General features: G+C 38.5%; 1 protein-coding gene across 1 annotated transcript in view; it reads left to right on the top strand.

The window, feature by feature from the left end:
• The window catches only part of clcnk (chloride channel K), a 45,407-nt gene extending 26,005 nt beyond the window's left edge, over positions 1 to 19,402 (top strand). The window contains exons 15-20 of the mRNA XM_038298536.1: positions 1,319 to 1,535; positions 4,426 to 4,559; positions 4,933 to 5,003; positions 5,326 to 5,406; positions 18,690 to 18,776; positions 18,902 to 19,402. Of these exons, the coding sequence (XP_038154464.1) occupies positions 1,319 to 1,535; positions 4,426 to 4,559; positions 4,933 to 5,003; positions 5,326 to 5,406; positions 18,690 to 18,776; positions 18,902 to 18,940 (629 nt within the window). The 3' untranslated portion in view covers positions 18,941 to 19,402. The remainder of the gene's footprint in view (positions 1 to 1,318; positions 1,536 to 4,425; positions 4,560 to 4,932; positions 5,004 to 5,325; positions 5,407 to 18,689; positions 18,777 to 18,901) is intronic.
• The last annotated feature ends 228 nt before the right edge of the window (positions 19,403 to 19,630 follow it).

Here is a 19,630-nt window from a genome sequence, read left to right on the forward strand (position 1 = left end):
TATACTGTGACCATTGCCTTTGTGTGTATGAGGACTTTTGAGGAGTATTTATTTAACCTAAATTATTCACTGCTCAAAAAAATTAAAGGAACACTTTGAAAACACATCAGATCTCAATGGGGAAAAAATCATGCTGTTTATTTATACTGTTATGGACTGGGTGATGTGTTAGGAACAAAAGGATGCCACATCATTTGATGGAAATGAAAATTATTAACCGCAGCATAACATCCTCCACGGCTTCTCCAGACCTGTCTGTCATATGTGCTCAGGGTGAACCTGCTCTCATCTGTGAAAAGTGGCAGACTGTGGCAAATGCCAATCGAGCTCAACGGTGCCGGGCAGTGAGCACAGGGCCCACTAGAGGACGTCGGGCCTCAGGCCACCCTCGTGAAGTCTGTTTCTGAATCTTTGGTCAGAGACATTCACACCAGTGGCCTGCTGGAGGTCATTTTGTAGGGCTCTGGCAGTGCTCCTCCTGCTCCTCCTTGCACAAAGGAGCAGATACCGGTCCTGCTGATGGGTTGTAGATCTTCTACGGCCCTGTCCAGCTCTCCTGGAGTAACTGCCTGTCTCCTTAAATCTCCTCCATGCTCTTGAGATAGTGCTGGGAGATGCAACAAACCTTCTGGCAATGGCATGTATTGATGTGCCGTCCTGGAGGAGTTGGACTGCCTGTGCAACCTCTGTAGGGTCCAGGTAGCGCCTCATGCTAACAGTAGTGACAGTGACCCTAGCCAAATGCAAAACTGGTGAAAAAGAGTCAGAAAAGATGAGGAGGGGAAAAAATGTCAGTGGCCTCCACCTGTAAAACCATTCCTGCTTTGATGGTCGTCCCGTCTAGTGAACACCAAAGCAGCTGAAACTGATTAACAACCCCCTCTGCTACTTACCTCACCAAATCATTATCCCAGAAGTTTAATCAACTTGATGCTATACTATTACAAAGTGTTCCTTTAATTTTTTGAGTAGTGCATATGTTTATTTGAAAAACTAGAACTTGCATATAACTTTGCATTGAATACATTGAATTTGCATAATGATCATGCTATGATCATTAGTAGTATGTATGTGATTTACTCGGTGCATATTTACTTGACTAGAAATATCATAGAGTAGTGAAACTCTAACTTGAGTACAAATTCTGGGTACTCTTCTCATCTCTGTGGATTTCAAATAGGTTTTCAGAAAGTCACATCTAATATGTTATAAGGTGTTGAACAAAAAAACAACAACCTTGCAATTCATGTAAATAAGCTGGTTGCAGAGGTATAATTGTACATTTATCAAAAAGGTCACTTATTGTCCAATCTTGCAGGTGCAGCTGCCTTCTCTGGTGCTGTAACCCATACACTGTCTCCAGCCCTCCTGGCTGTAGAGCTGACAGGTCAGTTCAGCCATGCTGTACCCATCCTCCTGTCCACTGTGCTGGCCAATGCCCTGGCACGCTCTGGGAACCGACCGTCCTTCTATGATGCCATCTCTATCAGTAAGAAGCTTCCATACCTGCCCTCACTGAAGAAGGCGTGTCACCAGTAAGAACAAACACAAAAAATTATTAATATGATTATTTATAGTATATTGGAAGAGCCCGTTATAATCTGTAATATTGGCTTAGTGTCACTTCTTGGGAGATTTTCTTGTTTCACTCTTTTACATCAGCGTATATAACAGCAAATGGTTATATTAAAGCTCCAGAGGGATGCCAGTAGGGTTTTCCACAGCATTCATCTCTGCCTCTGAAATTATAAGTGCTTGGACTTTCAAATAATGAATGAGAGTTTTTCCTTTTTTAATGAATATGGCTTAAAAATAGTTATTAATCATTATTTATTATTATTAAGTAATTGATGTGCATTATTCAACCGGCCATCAGAAGGTAGAATAAAAAAAACTGGAAAAAAACTCAACTTGTTGATCAGTTTAGGTAACATTAGTATCCATCACTTCAAGACTATCGATTCAAATTTCGCCAAATATCAGTTCAGAAAGCACCAAAAATGTCCCACTGGGATTAATCAACAAATAGCAAATTTATCGACAAAATCACTTATTTTTACTTACAGAAAATATTACATTTTTATAAGCAAGTGTTTGTCAGCAGTTAACATTGAAATCCAAACTCTAAATGAGTAGCTGTGTCCAATAACCAACTTCAAGATTAAACTGGACCTAAATAACCAAATAAAAGCCAAAGTAAAGAGACTTTTATGCAAATTTCATTAAATTTATACCAAAAAGGAAACCAAGACTGAACAAGAAATGTAATAATATGAAATGGTTTTGGTACCAAAAATTAGAGATCTGAAAGATGGGATAGCCAAACCAAAGCTGTGCAGAGTTGTGTCTGCGATCAGGACTGTTCAGACAAGATTGGAGAAATAAGATATCTGCATGGAGCAGCAGCACCTGAGGAACAAAGGACACACCTTAGATGGCCATGATGTTCAGATCCTGGACACAGATGGTTTGAAGGGTGAAGGAAAAGAGAAAAGCTTCTGCTAAACAGAAGGGAAGGATCACAGCTTTCATGCATCTCTAACCCTAGTTTCATTATCACATTAATGGAATGAAGTTATTTGACATAACTGACTTCTGGGTAGTTGTAAAAACAAGCAAGATATAAAAAATAATAATATAATTTTAGATTTTTGGCTTGTTAGTTAATCCATTAAGAGAAATGCTGTGGCTGAAATGGACTTATTAAATGTGAATGTATCTGAGCTGGATCCTGTTTGTTTTGATCTAAAATCCCTAGAGATAATATTGTTTTTACATCAGTGCACTTAGAGGTTTTATTTTGTTCTCAACTGTAAGCAATTTCTGCACTAGCTAGTGTGTTCAGCTAAAAAATAAACTGCCAATACCTGCAGCCCTTTAAGAGGCTTGTAAGATCGAGCCCGATGTTTAAATAAACTGAGCTTTTGCTAAGAACCCAAAAACAAATGATCATCAGAGCTGACACACATTACTAACTGATGGTTATTATATAATTCTGTCACGATTTGAATCGAGGGTGGTTGAGGACCCAAATGTAGAGACTGAAAGGCAGAAGGGAATCTTGCAAATTTAATAAAGTAGCTGAGGAAAAATCCAAAAATCCACAAATACAAAGAACCCAAAAAAACAAAACATTGGGGAAAACTCACATGGGAAGCCAGAGACGAGGGAAACAACAAAACAACAACAACAAGGAACCAGCACTGAGGTGGAGTATATAAGGCAAGGCAAGGCAAATTTATTTGTATTGCACAATTCAGTAGAAAGACAATGCAAAGTGCTTTACATGATTAAAATATAGGAAAATAAAACAGAATCAAAGCAAGTAGGAAAAATAAATAAATGCAGAAACAAAAAAAAAGAACATTAAAAACATTTGGACTAAAGAAAATAAAAAAGTTGAACTAATGATGTTTCAGTTGAACTGTTTAACTAGAACAGTCGAAGGCAATCCTAAACAAATATGTTTTTAAGGGAAGCAGAACAAAGGATGGATTATGAACTGAATAAGGAGCAGGTGTGAGTGGAGCTAACTAGAAGAAAGCCAAGGAGAAAGGAAACAAGCACAAGAGGGCAAAACAGAGTAACTAAAGACTGCTGAATATAACGGAAAATAAACCAAAGACCAACAAAACAAAATAACTAATAATGAAAACTAAAAACTCAGAGTCCCAAAAGGGAAGAACCATGAGAAATTCCCTGTATTCCATGTTCCCTCAGCTTTGATGGATATATAATGCTAAACAGCTAAATGTAAAAAAATATATTCTGTCTGCACTTATTTACAAAAAAAGAGTTTTTCTCAAATTAGGAGCGTCATTTGCATTTAGTGTTTTTGTTTTCATTGTCCCACTATCGTGGTTGGAGCTGGCATAAAGCTGGGCTTCTGCACCGAAATGCAGACAGCTACACCAGTTGAGCATGTTTGTGAAAGGGCTTATACTGATTAGGAAAAAAACAACAACACATTTACAAAAACAGATGATGTGCAAAAACTAAGGCGAACACAAGAAACCAGTAGCAAACAAAGCAAAAGGCTTAAAAAGAAGAGAACAGCTGCAGACATGGGGTGAAAGAGAGAAAGTATTACCTGGGCAGACGGGGAGAAAGTGAGAAGAAATGAACATAACACAACAAAATACATCCCTATACAACACTAAAAGGAATCAGAAGCTCAAAAACAAGGGAAAAAAGGATGCCTCAAAACGGCTTATTAGTAATAACACCTATTCCAGGTAATTTATGTCAAAATTTGAATTCAGAGAAAAAAAAAAAAGAAGAAATATCTTTTTCCTCCCTGAACATCAGTTTCTCCTTTTGGCTCCCTGCATGATTTTTTTGTAGTATTATTTAACCCTGGCCGGTATGGTTGGAAGTTTTACTTTTCTTAATTGTTCTTTTTTTTTTTCTTTCTTTTTCTTGCAGACTTTCCTCCAAACCACTCAGGCAGGTTTTAGGAGTGAAATCAGTGCAGCTTCAGATAACAGCTGGGCCAGCAGAGGTCCAGGCAGCTGTCAACAGCAGCAGTGAAGCACAAATCCCTGTGGTGGACTCCCATGGTACGCCTAGAACTGTGAATATACACACCTGGGTCTCAGTATAGAGACTCAGACCACTCCCCAAAAGCAAAGCCAGGAGAGGATGTGGATCACAGACACATAATACATAAAAAGCCTTCAGAAATTATTGTTAAACTCACTGTTACTTTGAGAGATTGTTTGAAGAGAGCAAAAAGTTGGAGAGGTATTGAGAATCATTCACAGGCTGAGACAGTTCATCGGTGTGAAAGTGCTCACTGAGGCGACAATTTCGTGAAAATAGACTTCTGAGCATTTCAGCAGCAATCATATGGGCAATTTTTGTGTCTGGGACCTTTAACCCTTTCTCACAGAGACTATACAAATGGCTTTCTTTCTTCTTTGTTATTGTCAGATTCAAAGCTTTTTCTGGGTTATGTTCTGCGATCGGAGCTGCTGCTGTTTCTGCACCACTGTCGAACTCAGGTAAAGGGCTGCATACACAGGCAGGGATCTCTGCAAAGTTTTAAAGAATATCAATTAAAAATAATTCTTATCTTTAGCATGTGTTTGAGTAAAAAAGTAAAAAAAAAATATGATGGACCTCTGATAGCCTGGTGTCAAAACTGATTTAATGACTCACATAAATCTGAAAATAACATTTAATAACAGATAAATGCTGCTTATTAAAAAATTACACAACAGTTTAGGCCAAAATTTTATTTCAGGAAATATGAAGAGATTTTTAACAACAGCTAAAGCCGACGAACCCCACCACATGAAACGAATTCTAAATACTTTTGTGCAGAGTATGGGGGAACGGCTGGATGAGGTCTGCAGCATACATCAAAACTCCATCCTGGTATCAGCTGACACTACAGTAGAGGAGGTAAGGAGAAACAGAACATATTATATCAACCCTAGCCTGGAAACAAGACATAGATCAGAACAAGAATTGGCCTTTTTGGCCACACCGTGTTTATGAACAAGGATTTCAGCTTCCACTTTGCTCCAAATGTACAAATACAAATACAAAAACATGTACAGCTGTTTGAAAATTAGTGTCTCTTAGTTTGTACATAAGTAGGTCTGATTTGATTAGGACAGACAGGCTTTGCATGGATCTGGGTGCAATGGTTATTGATGCAGTTTGACCCTGTCATGTTTTGTGAGCTTTTAAAACGAAGGTGCATGGATGTAGTTTGACATCCAGAGGTTATCAGTGACATATGACAACGCATGTTCCACTGTATGGGTCATCCACATCCATGATGAGTTGGGTGTGGGTTTGGGTGGATCCGTATCAGAGCCGAGGCAAACCTCTTATAGTTCAGTGAGGGTGTTTCTGCCTCAAGCGTCCAGAGAAATTGTTTCTAGAGGAGAAACTGCAGAACTGAAATGTTTTATGGAGCGTCACTAGAAATGAGCAAAGCCTGAAAAAAATATGGAGCCATTTTCTGAGGTGTTTGGCATTGGCTAGTCCTGATTGCATTTATTTTCCATGCTCACATTCTCTGTAGGCATTTACATTCCTCTGTCTGGAGAACTGGTCTTTAGTGGGACTGATGTTCCTCAAGGTTCCTCTTGAAAACTGGTTTGTCGTACAAGTATACAAAAGCAAAGTTGTTCAAAAATCTCCTTTGAAGGTCTTTCACTCAAATTTTAACAGCAAGAGCCGAGGAGTGGCGATCCTTATACATAGGAGCATACAATTTGTAGAAACCGGCACTATAAAAGATAAACATGGACGATATATTATTGTGGTTGGCAAACTATACAATATGCCAGTAGTTCTGGCAAACATATATGCTCCCAACTGGGATAATGTTCAATTTTTTATGGACTTATTCTCATTATTACCAAATTTAGACACTCATAATCTGATTCTGGGGGGAGATCTGAATTGTGTCCTAGATCCAACTTTGGACCGTTCTAGTCCAACACCCAGTGCATTGAGTAAATCAGCGCGCTGCATTAACTCCTTTTGTAAGGTATATGGTGTATTCGATCCATGGAGATACAATAATCCAACCTCAAAGCAGTACTCATTTTATTCTCCACCTCATCGAACGTATACCAGGATTGATTACTTTTTACTGGACAAGAAACTGACCCCTGTAGTAACAGGGATTGAATATTCTGGTATAGTAATATCGGATCACAGCCCAGTCATATTAAAACTCCGTTTTCCAGAGAACACGCCGCCTCAAAGAAGATGGCGCTTTAATAACAGGCTCTTGGCTGATGACAACTTTACGGAATTTATAAATTCACAAATAGCTTTTTTCATGGAGTTTAATGATACCCCCGGAATAAGTAGTGTTGTTCTGTGGGAATCCTCGAAGGCCTATATTCGAGGACAAATAATATCTTATAGTGCTGGAGAAAGGAAAAGGAAGATAAAACGCACCACAGAATTAATAAAGGCAATAAAAGAAGTTGACCTGGTGAATTCCAGGGCCCCTTCTGAAGAATTATACAGGAAGCGTATTTTACTCCAAACCGAATATGATATCTTAACAAACCAGCATGAGGAGGATCAATATCTTAGAGCGAGACAGAACTATTATGAATATGGGGATCGTGCAGGGAAGCTCCTCAGCCACCAGCTAAAACAGTCAGCAGGTGCTGGTATGATAGTGGAGATAGAGGATAACCTGGGGAATAAGATTATCGATCAGAAAGATATCAACAACCAATTTAAGTCTTTTTATAAGGATCTCTATACCTCTGAAATAAATGATAAGGAGAAAGTAAAAATGTTTTTAGAAAATATGGAAATGCCAACCTTACAAACGATGGATAAAGAGAGATTAGAGGGACCCCTGACTGCAACAGAGATAGAGAAAGTGATTAATAACATGAAGACAGGCAAGGCACCAGGCCCGGATGGGTTCCCGAGTGAATTTTATAAAACATTTGCCTCTAAATTGATACCCCTGCTCGTACGAGTATATCAGGAAGTCCTCGGAAAAAAAACCTTACCCCAAACAATGTCACAGGCTATGATCTCAGTCATTCTTAAGAAAAATAAAAATCCATCTAAATGTGAATCATATCGCCCAGGGAGTCTACTAGGATGTGATTATAAGATATTGACTAAAGTACTAGCAGCGAGGATTGAGCCTGTTATAGGTAAGATAATACATCCCGACCAGACAGGATTTGTTGCTGGTAGACAACTTTCTAGTAATCTCCGTCGACTCTTCAACGTGATATACACTGGGGAAGGTAACATCGATCCCGAAATTGTAATATCCTTGGATGCCCATAAAGCTTTTGACAGAATAGAGTATCCTTATTTATTTATGGTCCTGGAGAGATTTGGATTTGGTCCAAAATTTCGCACATGGATTGAATTACTATATGCAAATCCTCAAGCTATGGTAAGAACGAATAGTATAATATCTGACCCATTCCCTCTGTTTCGCGGTACAAGACAAGGGTGTCCTTTGTCGCCCCTGCTCTTTGATCTGGCAATCGAGCCCCTGGCAATAAAGCTGAGAAATGCTGCTGAGCTCGGCGGAATACACAGAGGGATACAAAACCATAAACTCTCGCTGTACGCTGACGATCTGCTTCTTTTTCTGTCAAATCCTGCCACAAGCATTCCGGTGGCTCTAGGTATTGTTGAAGACTTTGGGGGGGTTTCAGGTTATAAAATTAATCTAGACAAAAGCATTTTGTTTCCAATTAATGAACAGGCGAGGAAATTATCATTCCAGGCCTATCCTTTTACAACAAAGAAAGACAAATTCCAAAATCTAGGTGTTACGGTAACAAGCAAATATAAAGATCTATTTAAGCAAAATTTTGTAGTAACAGCAGATAAGGCTAAATCAGATATGGAAAGATGGTCCACCCTCCCAATTTCATTAGCAGGTAAGATAAATTCTGTAAAGATGATCATAATGCCAAGGTTCCTGTTTTTATTTCAGACAATACCAATTTTTATTCCAAAATCTTTTTTTAAAGAATTAAATAAATGTACATCCAGCTTTATATGGAACAAAACAGTCCCCCGGATTAGAAGACAGTTTTTGGAGAGACAGAGAGAGGAGGGGGGCCTAGCTCTACCAAATTATATGCATTACTACTGGGCAGCTAATTTACATAAATTGTTGTTTTGGGTCTCACAGCTAGATGAAGAGGAAACTCCAATATGGGTGCATATGGAAAGGTATGCATCTAGCCCAATATCTCTGAATTCCCTGATGTGTGCACCTCTGCCCTTAAGTAAGCACTTTTATACAAATAACCCTGTGGTAAGAAATTCTATAAAAATCTGGGTCCAATTCAGATCCCATTTTAGAAACAGAAATGCGCTCCTATCTGCTCCTGTTTACAATAATCACCTATTCTCTCCAGCTTTAGGAGGAACAGCATTTAAAGAATGGCATAGAGCTAGGGTGAAAGCTGTCAAAAATCTGTTTAAGGATGGAATACTTATGTCTGCGGCTCAGTTAGAAAAAGAATATGGAATCCCCTTAAAAACCAACTACTTCAGATATTTTCAGATTCGAGACTTTGTAAAAAAGACATTCCTTTCATCTTTAGAATCATCGCAGAGTGAGTGGATAGATGAATTATTAGATATGAATCCGACTATTAAGGGGACAATTTCTATGCTCTACACTAATATTCAAAGGATGACTTCCCCATCCCTCGACCATATAAAAAGAAAATGGGAAGAAGAACTAGGGCTAAACATCACAAATAATGAATGGAGGTGGGCGGTAGAATACATTCATTCTTCATCAGTGTGTGTTAGACATGGATTAACACAATTTAAATTGGTACATAGGCTTCATTTCACCAGAGATAAACTGGTAAGAATGTTTCAGGGAGCCGATCCAACTTGCCCGAGATGCAAACAGGTGCCAGCCAACACATCCCATATGTTTTGGTCCTGCCCCAAACTCAAAGAATTCTGGATTGAAATCTTTAAAACTTTCTCATCTGTCTTCAGGAAAGATATTGAACCGGTCCCTCTGGTGGCCATTTTTGGTGTGGCACCGGGGGGGATAGAATTAACGACAGCTCAACAGAAGGCAATGGCATTTTCTTCGCTGTTGGCCAGGAGATTGATTTTATTTAATTGGGTAAAGGCAGCACCACCGACATATAAACGATGGATAGAGGAGGTAATGGCACACCTAAAGCTGGAACATCTTCGATTTACGTCACAGGGTACCATTAAGAGATATTTCCAGATTTGGCAACCTTTTATTTCCTATTTTGAATCCGAGGTTCAATCTGCTTCAGCATAATCAGCATTTTCCCTTTTTTTTTTTTTTTTTTTTTTTTTTTTTTTTTTGCGGAATTATTATTATTATGATTGTTATTCATACCAATGTTTTTGGTTTCCAACCCATGGATGTCTGGAACATGGGTTATATGTGCGGGTGTAGTAATTGTCTTGTTGATATTTTTTTTTTTTTTTTTTTTCTTTTTTTGTTTGTGATGTCGTTGTGATGTAATTATGGAGTCTTTTTGTTTTGTTTCGTTCTGTAAGCCCTGGATGGGGTGTTTGTTGCTTTAATATGAAAAACTAATAAAAAACAATTTGATTAACAAAAATCTCCTTTGAGTATAATTAACAAGTGGTTGAGAGACAGCTGGGGCATTTGTAAGGCTTAATTGCATTATGCTGGTGAAGATTTTCAGTCATCCATGTCATAGTTATTCCAAAAAAAAAAAAAAAATCCACTGGAATTAATTTCCAGGTTTGATGACATTACACTTTCCACCCAGGAAGCTTTTTTCATTCAAAATGTCAGAATTAGTGTTGAGTTCGAGACTTTATAGAGTGGCATTGTTTTGGCTTAGAAAACACGCAAATTTGTCCTGAAGAATGGCCCATTTTGACTTCCTTGTTAGCCTTCAATACCCGATACTGGTATATGCCTCTGAAAAAACCCACCCACATACAGGGGACCAGAACATCTCACCTGTTCAGCCAGGCCAACAATTCTCTCTAACGACCCCAATGTTCAGAGGCATCAGAGTCCAAGGAGTTTTTATTTTTTTTTATTTTTTTTTACTTTTTTGGAACTTAATTGCATTACTAGTGACTTATAATGACCTAAAAGAGTCTTTAAAACAGTTTTTTCCCCTCTTTTGACATATACAAATCCAGACCAAATGAAGCCTCATGGAGGTCTGACTTGGTAAAGAGTTAAGTTATTACATTTATGTGATTAAGACCTCTTTAATCCATACAGGGTATTAAGATCTTAGCTTTGTTTCAACCAATAAAAATCTTCCTCCAATGGGGGAAGGAGCATGGAGAGATTGTCCCAGAGTGAATGTGTGAGGTATTCAAGTGTGGTTTATCCCGACATGCCAGTTCATCTTTGAGTATGTGCATTGAGTAACGTCCATTAAAAAGCTTGAGCATTTCCTTTGAAGGAGTCATTAAAGTGTGTTGGTATTGGGCTTCAGTTAAAACCTGCCGGAAAATCCGGAATGTGAAGGTGGTTTGTTTTTTGTGTTGGTTCTTTGTTCAATCCAGACAAGCTCTTAAGAGTGCACATTCCAAAAAGCACCATTTAGGTTCGTCATTTGCTGGAGAGTGCTGAAATCAATATGCCTCGCTTTCATTAATCCCACCTCTGTTCTACCAAAAGGGAGCGATTCCAAAATTCAGGGATTCACTTGCTGGTAGTTGGAAAGTGTTGCCTCCCTACAGTATGTCACTTTTTTAATTCAATTCAAAAATATTTAATTAATTAAAAAATATTGGAGAAGCCTCTGACTGGTGACACTGTTGTTTAAAAATCTGAAGAGGATGCTCATACTGTCATACATAATCTCTTTATGAATTATTCCGTTTTTATGAAATCATCTCCAGAGTTTCCATAGGAGTTCCTAAAACAATGCAAACCTTCTTTATTAGCTAGTTGAGTTTTTTAAGTAATTTGCTCTGATATTGTTACCACAGCAGATGGAGGACGAGATCACACTCTTCACAAAAGACTTATAGCATCTTGTTGCTGAACGCTGATGGACCTAAGCTTCCTTAAAGCTGAAGTCTGTAAGTTTTAAAAATCACTTTTTTGTCATATTGGCTAAAACTGTCCCTATGCCCAGACAGCAGTACATGTGATATGTAACCTGTGAAAAAAACTGCTTCAATTGGTCCCGCCTACTGCCTGTATTGCAATCTGGAAAGAAAAATTCGGGACGAGTCAAAACAACCAATCACAGCCAGAGGAGCGTCTGATGGAGTGTCAATCACAGCTCACACACGCTGAATCCCGCCCCCCCTTCTGGTCGCATGCGGTAGCCGCGCAGATGCTGTGAGAGGGGTGGAGCTTGGAGGTGGGGCATGAGTGAAGCAGAGAGGGTGGGGGAGTGGCATGAAACCTGTTTTTCTTCAAATTTTCAGTCGAAGTCTGCTCTCTCCTCAATGTTACAGACTGCAGCTTTAAGAAGAACAGTCTGGTCTGTCCCTTCCCTTATGTTTATAGGATTCAAATCCTTTCCTGTTTCTTCTGAAATCTACAATCATCTTCCTTGTTTTCCTGACATTCACGATCAAATGATTATTTTCACACCATGCCACAAAGTTGTTCACCAGCTCCTTGTTCTCAACTTCTTTTTGATCTTTGATGCACCTTATAGACTGCAGAGTCATCAGAGTATTTCTGTAGATAGCAGAACTCAGTATGTTACCGGAAGTCAGAGATATAGAGAGTAAAAATGAATGTAGAGAGTACCTTTTGCTTGGTGCTCCTGTGCTGCTGACTACTTGATTACACATGGATCCTTCAGTCTAACAAACTGTGGCAATTGTGATGTAGATGGCCTCCACCTGAGTCTTCTGGAATTTCTTATAAATCAAGTCAGGCTGAATTGTAAATGTAAATGTAAAATGCACTGGAGGAATCAAAGAACTTGGACCTCAGAAATCAAAGAACTTGGACCTCAGATGTCTAAATGACATTTGATTTGTTGAAGCAGGTGTATGATGGCATCTTAAACTCAAACTCAATGGTGATAAGCAAACTGCAGGGGGTCCAAATGGTTCCTTGTCTGTTGGCTGAGTAAACCAATAGAAGTCTCTCTAGTACCTTCATGAGCTTGGATATCAGGGCAACAGGCCTAAAGTCACTGAGGATTGTTGGCTGAGTTTTCTTTGGTACTATAACAAGGCAGGAGATCTTCCACATCACTGGAACTGTCTCCTGGTTAAGACTAAGGTTGGAGAGGTGCTGTCGAATCCCACAGAGCTGGTCTGCACAGACCTTTGGGACTCTGGGGCTGACACCATCAGGACCTGGTGACTTATTGTGATCCACTCTCTCCAGTTGCCTCTTCACTTGACTTTTAGAGACAGACAGGTGAAAGGTGGATAGAGCAGCACCATCTTCCAGAGCCACTTGAAGTAATTTTGATTGATTGATTTTTTGGGAGAAAATACCTATGAGCCTATAGGCCTATTTAAAATACAATAAATAAAAATAAATAAATAAATATATTGAGATTTAATTGATGAGATTTATTGTCATATAAACTTCATTTCACACAAACAGGGTCTGTATCACATAGACATCATTAATCACATTAATCATTAATCAGTTGAATAAATGCATTGTTAATTAAACTTCACAATAAAAAAAATTCAGTGGCTTTATGCCAATTTGAAAAGCCGACATTTATGAAGGGGTTGTCTTTCTTAAATCTGTCTCTAGGTATGACTTTTTTCTAACTGCTTTCAGACAAATGAAACTCAAAATATTTTCAGTGTCTTCCACATAATGGAGCCCCTTTCATCTAGCAAAGCAAGCTGGTGCCACAGAACGTGAGAACGTTTCATTACCACCGTGCAGAAAATTTGAAACTGGATGTTGGCTGGATGGGCTTGTCTAATCCTCAGTTCCGCTGTTCTCAGTTGTTATGGTTGCAATACTATTGTTCTTCACTGGGGTGTTTTTCCAAAATAAAATCCAAAATGCATTTCTGTGCCATATTTTTGTCATTAGACTATGTACATTTACTAGACTGCTGCCGCGAGCAGGATACCTTTTTACGCTGCAACCACTAGCTTGCTTGACATTGCCTTGTCCATGAACTTCTGTAAATTTCTGTTGATTAGGCCTCAAAATAATTACATTAAAATTCCAATACATGTAATAGTAAGATAAAAAAGTCAAAATCATTTACCAACATATTAAAAAAAATGATAAAATATGCAAAAATATTTTTAATATAAAAAAAAAAATGTCCCTCTGGTCACTAGGGGGTGCTGCAGCATCCCCACTTCCCGCCGTCATGCCATCTTCTGATTTGGCTGACAACAAACTCATAGAAGCAGGAGAGTCTATGGCAGAGGAGGGAAGGATGGATGTCCATGTAACTGTAGGCAAGTGAGAAGGATGCTGAGGTTGTTCCTGAAATGAATCTGTTAAAGAATGTATTCAGTTTATTGGCTCTGTCCAAACTTTGATCTGTATGATCTACCTACTGCTTGAAGCCTGTGACTTTCTTCATCCCTTACCACGTATCTCTAATATTGTTTTGCTGGAACTTGTGTCTCAGGCTTCCTGTGTGCCTCCTTGATTTATCTTATCTTGCTTCTGTATACTCCTCATTAATTACCTGCCTCCCTTCTTAAAGGCTTGTTTCTGTTTTTGTTAAGCAGTTGCTTTAGTCCACTTGTGAATCATGGTTTATTATTTGGAAAGCATTTCTCTGTTCTAGTAGGGATGGTTTTATCAACACAGAAGACTATGTAGTCAGTCAACATTCATTGTATCAATGTCCTCTCCATGTGGCTGACAAAGTGCATCCCAGTTTGTAGTCTCAAAATAACTTTGCAGGGCTTCTTCAACTTCCTTTGACCATCTTCTTAGAGTTCTTTAAATGCAGGTTTTCTCTTATAAAGTACTTTATATTCTGAACAGAAAAAAAACAAGATTGTGATCTGATTTCACAATAGGAGTTCTTACTTCGGAGATGGATGAGTCCTTGACATTTATACATACAACAGCTAACAAACTGATAGAAAATTGTGTAGCAGAGAGTGAGGCGTGAATAAAATCACCTGTAATTGGCATAAATGCATTTGGTTGTTTGGTAATGCAGGCACTTTACCTCACATGCAGTGTGAGCAATAGTAGAAGGTGGAATATAAACGTTTGCTAACAGATCACTTGTAAACTCTTTGGGCAAACAATATTTTCAAAAATCAAAAATTAAAGTTCTGGGCTGCAGTCATGGATCTTTACAGTAACATGTCCTAGATGACACCATCTGTTGTTCACAAGCAGTGCCTACCCACCTCCTTTGAATATTCCTATCTTTTTTTTTTTAAATCTCTGTCTTTCATGATTTTGGCACTGATGGCTAGCTTGGCTCATTTCTTCCACTGGCTTAGCCCCACCCAGTTCTCATTGTCACTCATCAGATCCACCTGTTTCTGTTTCCTTTTTAAGCTGCCTGTTCCCAGCCATTGGTGATAGATTATTCGAGCTATGTGTGAGAGCTCTGGGCTTCCAAGTATTTTTTGCCCCTGTTCTGCTCTGTTTGCCTGATCTGTCTTCAGACCTTGGATCTCATTCCTGACCCCAGCTTGGAACTCCTTTGGTACCTCTTTGGATCTCTGATCTTCGGGCCCAGAAACCTGCTCCAGCATCAACTCTGACTTTGGATTATCCCTTCGGATTCTTCTGTTCTTCGGCGTTTGTTGACTTCTGTTCAGTCTGCACTGTTTCTCTCCTGGAACTCTGGTGGCAGATCCCGCCGCATGCTGTGGAAAAACAATCCTTCAGGATTGGACCAGGTTATTGACTCACATGCTCATTATCCTTTCCCGTCTCAGTTTCGTAGTCCCTAACCTGAGTGTTCACCTCTTCAGAGTATCCAGTGATCCTGCCCCAGCTGAAGAACCGCTCTACACTGAGCAGTTAATAAACGCTTGCTTTGTAAATACTCTCCTCTGCATCTGTGTGCTTGAATTCTGGGTCCAACATTCTGAACTTCTGAAACTTCCTGCTCCTATGGTCAGAAAGTCTGGCAGAGAGAAATGCTTGAGTCCAAGGAATCATCCTGGATCTATGTTTCAATAAACACATAATGCTGCATTGTCGATTTTCTGGCTGGGTCATTGCAAAGGCTTGGAGTTCTTCTAACTTATTTCCTAAAGATCTCACACTGTTCATGATAATTGATGGAAGACATGGCTTTAATTTCTTTTCCCTCTCTTGTCTCCTTGCTGCTGCTCTGCATCCCCGAAGTCGCCTTTTCCACTTAGCTGGTACTTATGGAGGTAGCGGATGTAATATTTCAGCCTTGGAGAGGTTAACTATCTAAAAGAAAAAAAACTTGCTATGGTTTCTGTGGTTATAGCCTACATCATAACAAGTATCTAAAAGTGCCTCTGTCGAAGTCATGTGGGACATTTATTGAATGTCAAGATAATGTCAACTTTAGGTCAAGATAGATTACTGTATATTCTTAAAATTGTGAAATTAATTATTGAAGTATATTTTGTTGAATATAAAATTAATACTTTTATTCTGCACCTTTCCAGATTGCATGTGGATGTATTATTTTAGAAAAAAAATCATTGTTGTAGATATGACCTTTAAGAACTTACAGGTGCTGGTCATAAAATTAGAATATCATGAAAAAGTAGATTGATTTCAGTAATTCCATTTAAAAAGTGAAACTTGTATATTATATTCATACATTACATACAAACTCATATATTTCAGATGTTTATTTTGTTTAATTTTGATGATTACAAATGACAACAAATGAAAATCTCAAATTCATCATATCAGAAAATTAGAATATTACTGAAGACCAATAAAAACAAAGGATTTATAGAAATGTTGGCCAACTGAAAAGTATGGACATGAAAAGTATGAGCATGTACAGCACTCAGTATTTAGTTGGGCCTCCTCTGGCCTGTATTACTGCAGCAATGCGGCGTGGCATGGAGTCGATCAGTCTGTGGCACTGCTCAGGTGTTATGATAGCCCAGGTTGCTCTAATAGTGGCTTTTAGCTCTTCTGAATTGTTGGGTCTGGTGTATTGCATCTTCTTCTTCACAATACCCCATAGATTTTCTATGGGGTTAAGGTCAGGAGAGTTTGCTGGCCAATTAAGAACAGGGATACCATGGTCCTTCAACCAGGTACTGGTAGCTTTGGCACTGTGTGCAGGTGCCAAGTCCTGTTGGAAAATGAAATCTGCATCTCCAAAAAGTTGGTCAGCTGCAGGAAGCATGAAGTGCTCTAAAACTTCCTTGTATGTGGCTGCGTTGACCCTGGACCTCAGAAAACACAATGGACCAACACCAGCAGATGACATGGCACCCCAAACCATCACTGACTGTGGAAACTTTACACTGGACTTCAAGCAACGTGGATGAAGTGCCTCTCTTCTTTTCCTCCAGACTCTGGGACCTTGATTTCCAAAGGAAATGCAAAATTTACTTTCATCAGAGAACATGACTTTGGACCACTCACCAGCAGTCCAGTCCTGTTTCTCTTTAGCCCAGGCAAGACGCTTCTGACGCTGTCTGTGGTTCAAGAGTGGCTTGACACAAGGAATGCGACAGCAGAAACCCATGTCTTTCATACGTCTGTGTGTGGTGGTTCTTGAAGCACTCACTCCAGCTGCAGTCCACTCTTTGTGAATCTCCCCCACATTTTTGAATGGGTTTTGTTTCACAATCCTCTCCAGGGTGCGGTTATCTCTCTTGCTTGTACACTTTTTTCGACCACATCTTTTCCTTCCCTTCGCCTCTCTATTAATGTGCTTGGACACTGAGCTCTGTGAACAGCCAGCCTCTTTAGCGATGACCTTTTGTGTCTTGCCCTCCTTGTGCAAGGTGTCGATGGTCGTCTTTTGGACAACTGTCAAGTCAGCAGTCTTCCCCATGATTGTGTAGCCTATAGAACTAGACTGAAAGACCATTTAAAGGCTTTTGCAGGTGGTTTGAGTTAATTAGCTGATTAGAGTGTGGCACCAGGGGCCATCAATTTTGAACCTTTTCACAATATTCTAATTTTCTGATATGATGAATTTGAGATTTTCATTTGTTGTCATTTGTAATCATCAAAATTAAACAAAATAAACATCTGAAATATATGAGTTTGTATGTAATGTATGAATATAATATACAAGTTTCACTTTTTAAATGGAATTACTGAAATCAATCTACTTTTTCATGATATTCTAATTTTATGACCAGCACCTGTATTGTATTTACAGAATCATGACCACCAGTGCAGTCAGTGTTTCGAGGAGCCAATCAGACAGCACTGATTCACTCAGAGATGTTGTCTTTAAGGTTTTGGGGCCAGGGGCCACAGATGAGGGGCGGAGCTTTCTGATGTAATCTGGCCACATGTTTTGATTGCTAACTTGGTAAAGAATGATTACCTATTCTTATGCTTTTGGGTAAGAATCCAGTTGGGTTAAAAAGAATTCCCTTGTATTTCAGTCCACAGTGCCATTCACTCTATCAGGTTTCCATTTTCTCTGGGGGTCCACAGCTTCATCAATCTACTATCATTCGCTTATTTGCTTCATGCATGACTCACCTGGAGTGTTTGTTCCTGTCTTATCTTAACAAAGCACATATTTCCACTTTGAGTCTAAGCAAACTGAGCTCATGTTTATGATGGTAGAGGAGAAAAAGCCTTTAATTGAAGGCAGTCTAAACAACCTGCTGGTATGTTATTTTGGAAATGTGTTCATCTCCAGCTCCCTACAGCAGTTATCTTTCTCTCAGTGAGATTTGAAGATTTTATTTCTTACCTCACTTATACTGTGCTCTGTTGATGCAGCGAGAAAAAAACATTAAACCTTATCCACTTTAATGACCCGCGGGAAAAAAACAAAAAAATGGTTGCAGAGTCTCGTCATATTTATAGCCAAGCTTAACAGACAGTCATAGATTGATTGCTTTGAAACTACAAAGTGAATTTTAAGTCAATAAAAGCTTTTATTGCATTTTCTTAAGGGGATTTCTGGGATGATATTCATTAAACTACATATTATATATACATATATATAAAAACATTTTTTAAAAGGAGTACAAACAGATTTATCTGCATTATTGCAATTAATTTATTTCATATCTAGAAATCAATGTGGCCAAAATCATTTGGTTATAATCTGTATTTTCACATTGTTTGCTTTCTTCCCTCTTAGGCCTACAGTGTACTGAGCATAGCTGGAACTCACCCTTTATTTGTGGCGGATGGCGGAAAGCTGGTTGGACAAATCACATGGTCTGAGGTAAATGTTGAGAATATTATGTGTAGATTTCTACTGTTCTAAACCAGTGATCTTAAGTCTCTATGTTTTACCCCTGACATGATGAACATGTTTGTAGTTGGTTTAAATATTTTTTTTCACTCCAGATGCAGCAAATCTTGGAAGGCTTGGCTAGGGAGATCTGAGCAGCATCAGCTTGGGATCAGCACTTAAACTGACATAAATTCATCTATTTCGGATTTGCATTCAATAAAGCTGGTGCCAGATAATGATGCAACTTTTTCATTCCCCGAGTTTAACATTGTTTGCTCCTGAACAAAACGTATTAACTGGTGACTAAGATGATAAATATTTATCAAAGCTTTTCTACTTTTGTCTTTAATTGTAATTAATGGTGTTGAATCCAGAGAGGAGGGAAACTCTCATTCAGTTATTCATACACTTTGACATGATATTAAAAGTAGTGGGAATGAACACACAGGTCTTCTTGGTAGGGTATCTAAAAGCTGCCACAAAAAACAAGAAATGATAATATATGTGCAAATTTATGCAGTGAATTTTGTTCCATTATTGGTGCAAGCAAAGGACATATTTTGTGAATGGACATTTGAAAATAAAATGCAATTAAGAAATTAGCATTCTGAATATATAAAACGTTTTTAATAAAAGTCAAATTTGTTTAGATTTTATTTTCCAGATATATATAAATCTATAACTCGATAAATAAAATAAAAAGTATATTAAATAAATATATAAATAAAAAATATATATTTTTGACATTTTTTGCTAATTAACAGGTTTTTTAAATTCAGTTTTACAAATTGCTCTCTGAGTAATAGCATTTTATTGATCAATGTGCGCGAGAGTAAATTAAT

The sequence above is a fragment of the Cyprinodon tularosa genome, unplaced genomic scaffold (genome assembly GCF_016077235.1).
Source record: "Cyprinodon tularosa strain WSP-4 unplaced genomic scaffold, ASM1607723v1 ctg409, whole genome shotgun sequence".
In the NCBI taxonomy this organism is placed as follows: domain Eukaryota; kingdom Metazoa; phylum Chordata; class Actinopteri; order Cyprinodontiformes; family Cyprinodontidae; genus Cyprinodon; species Cyprinodon tularosa.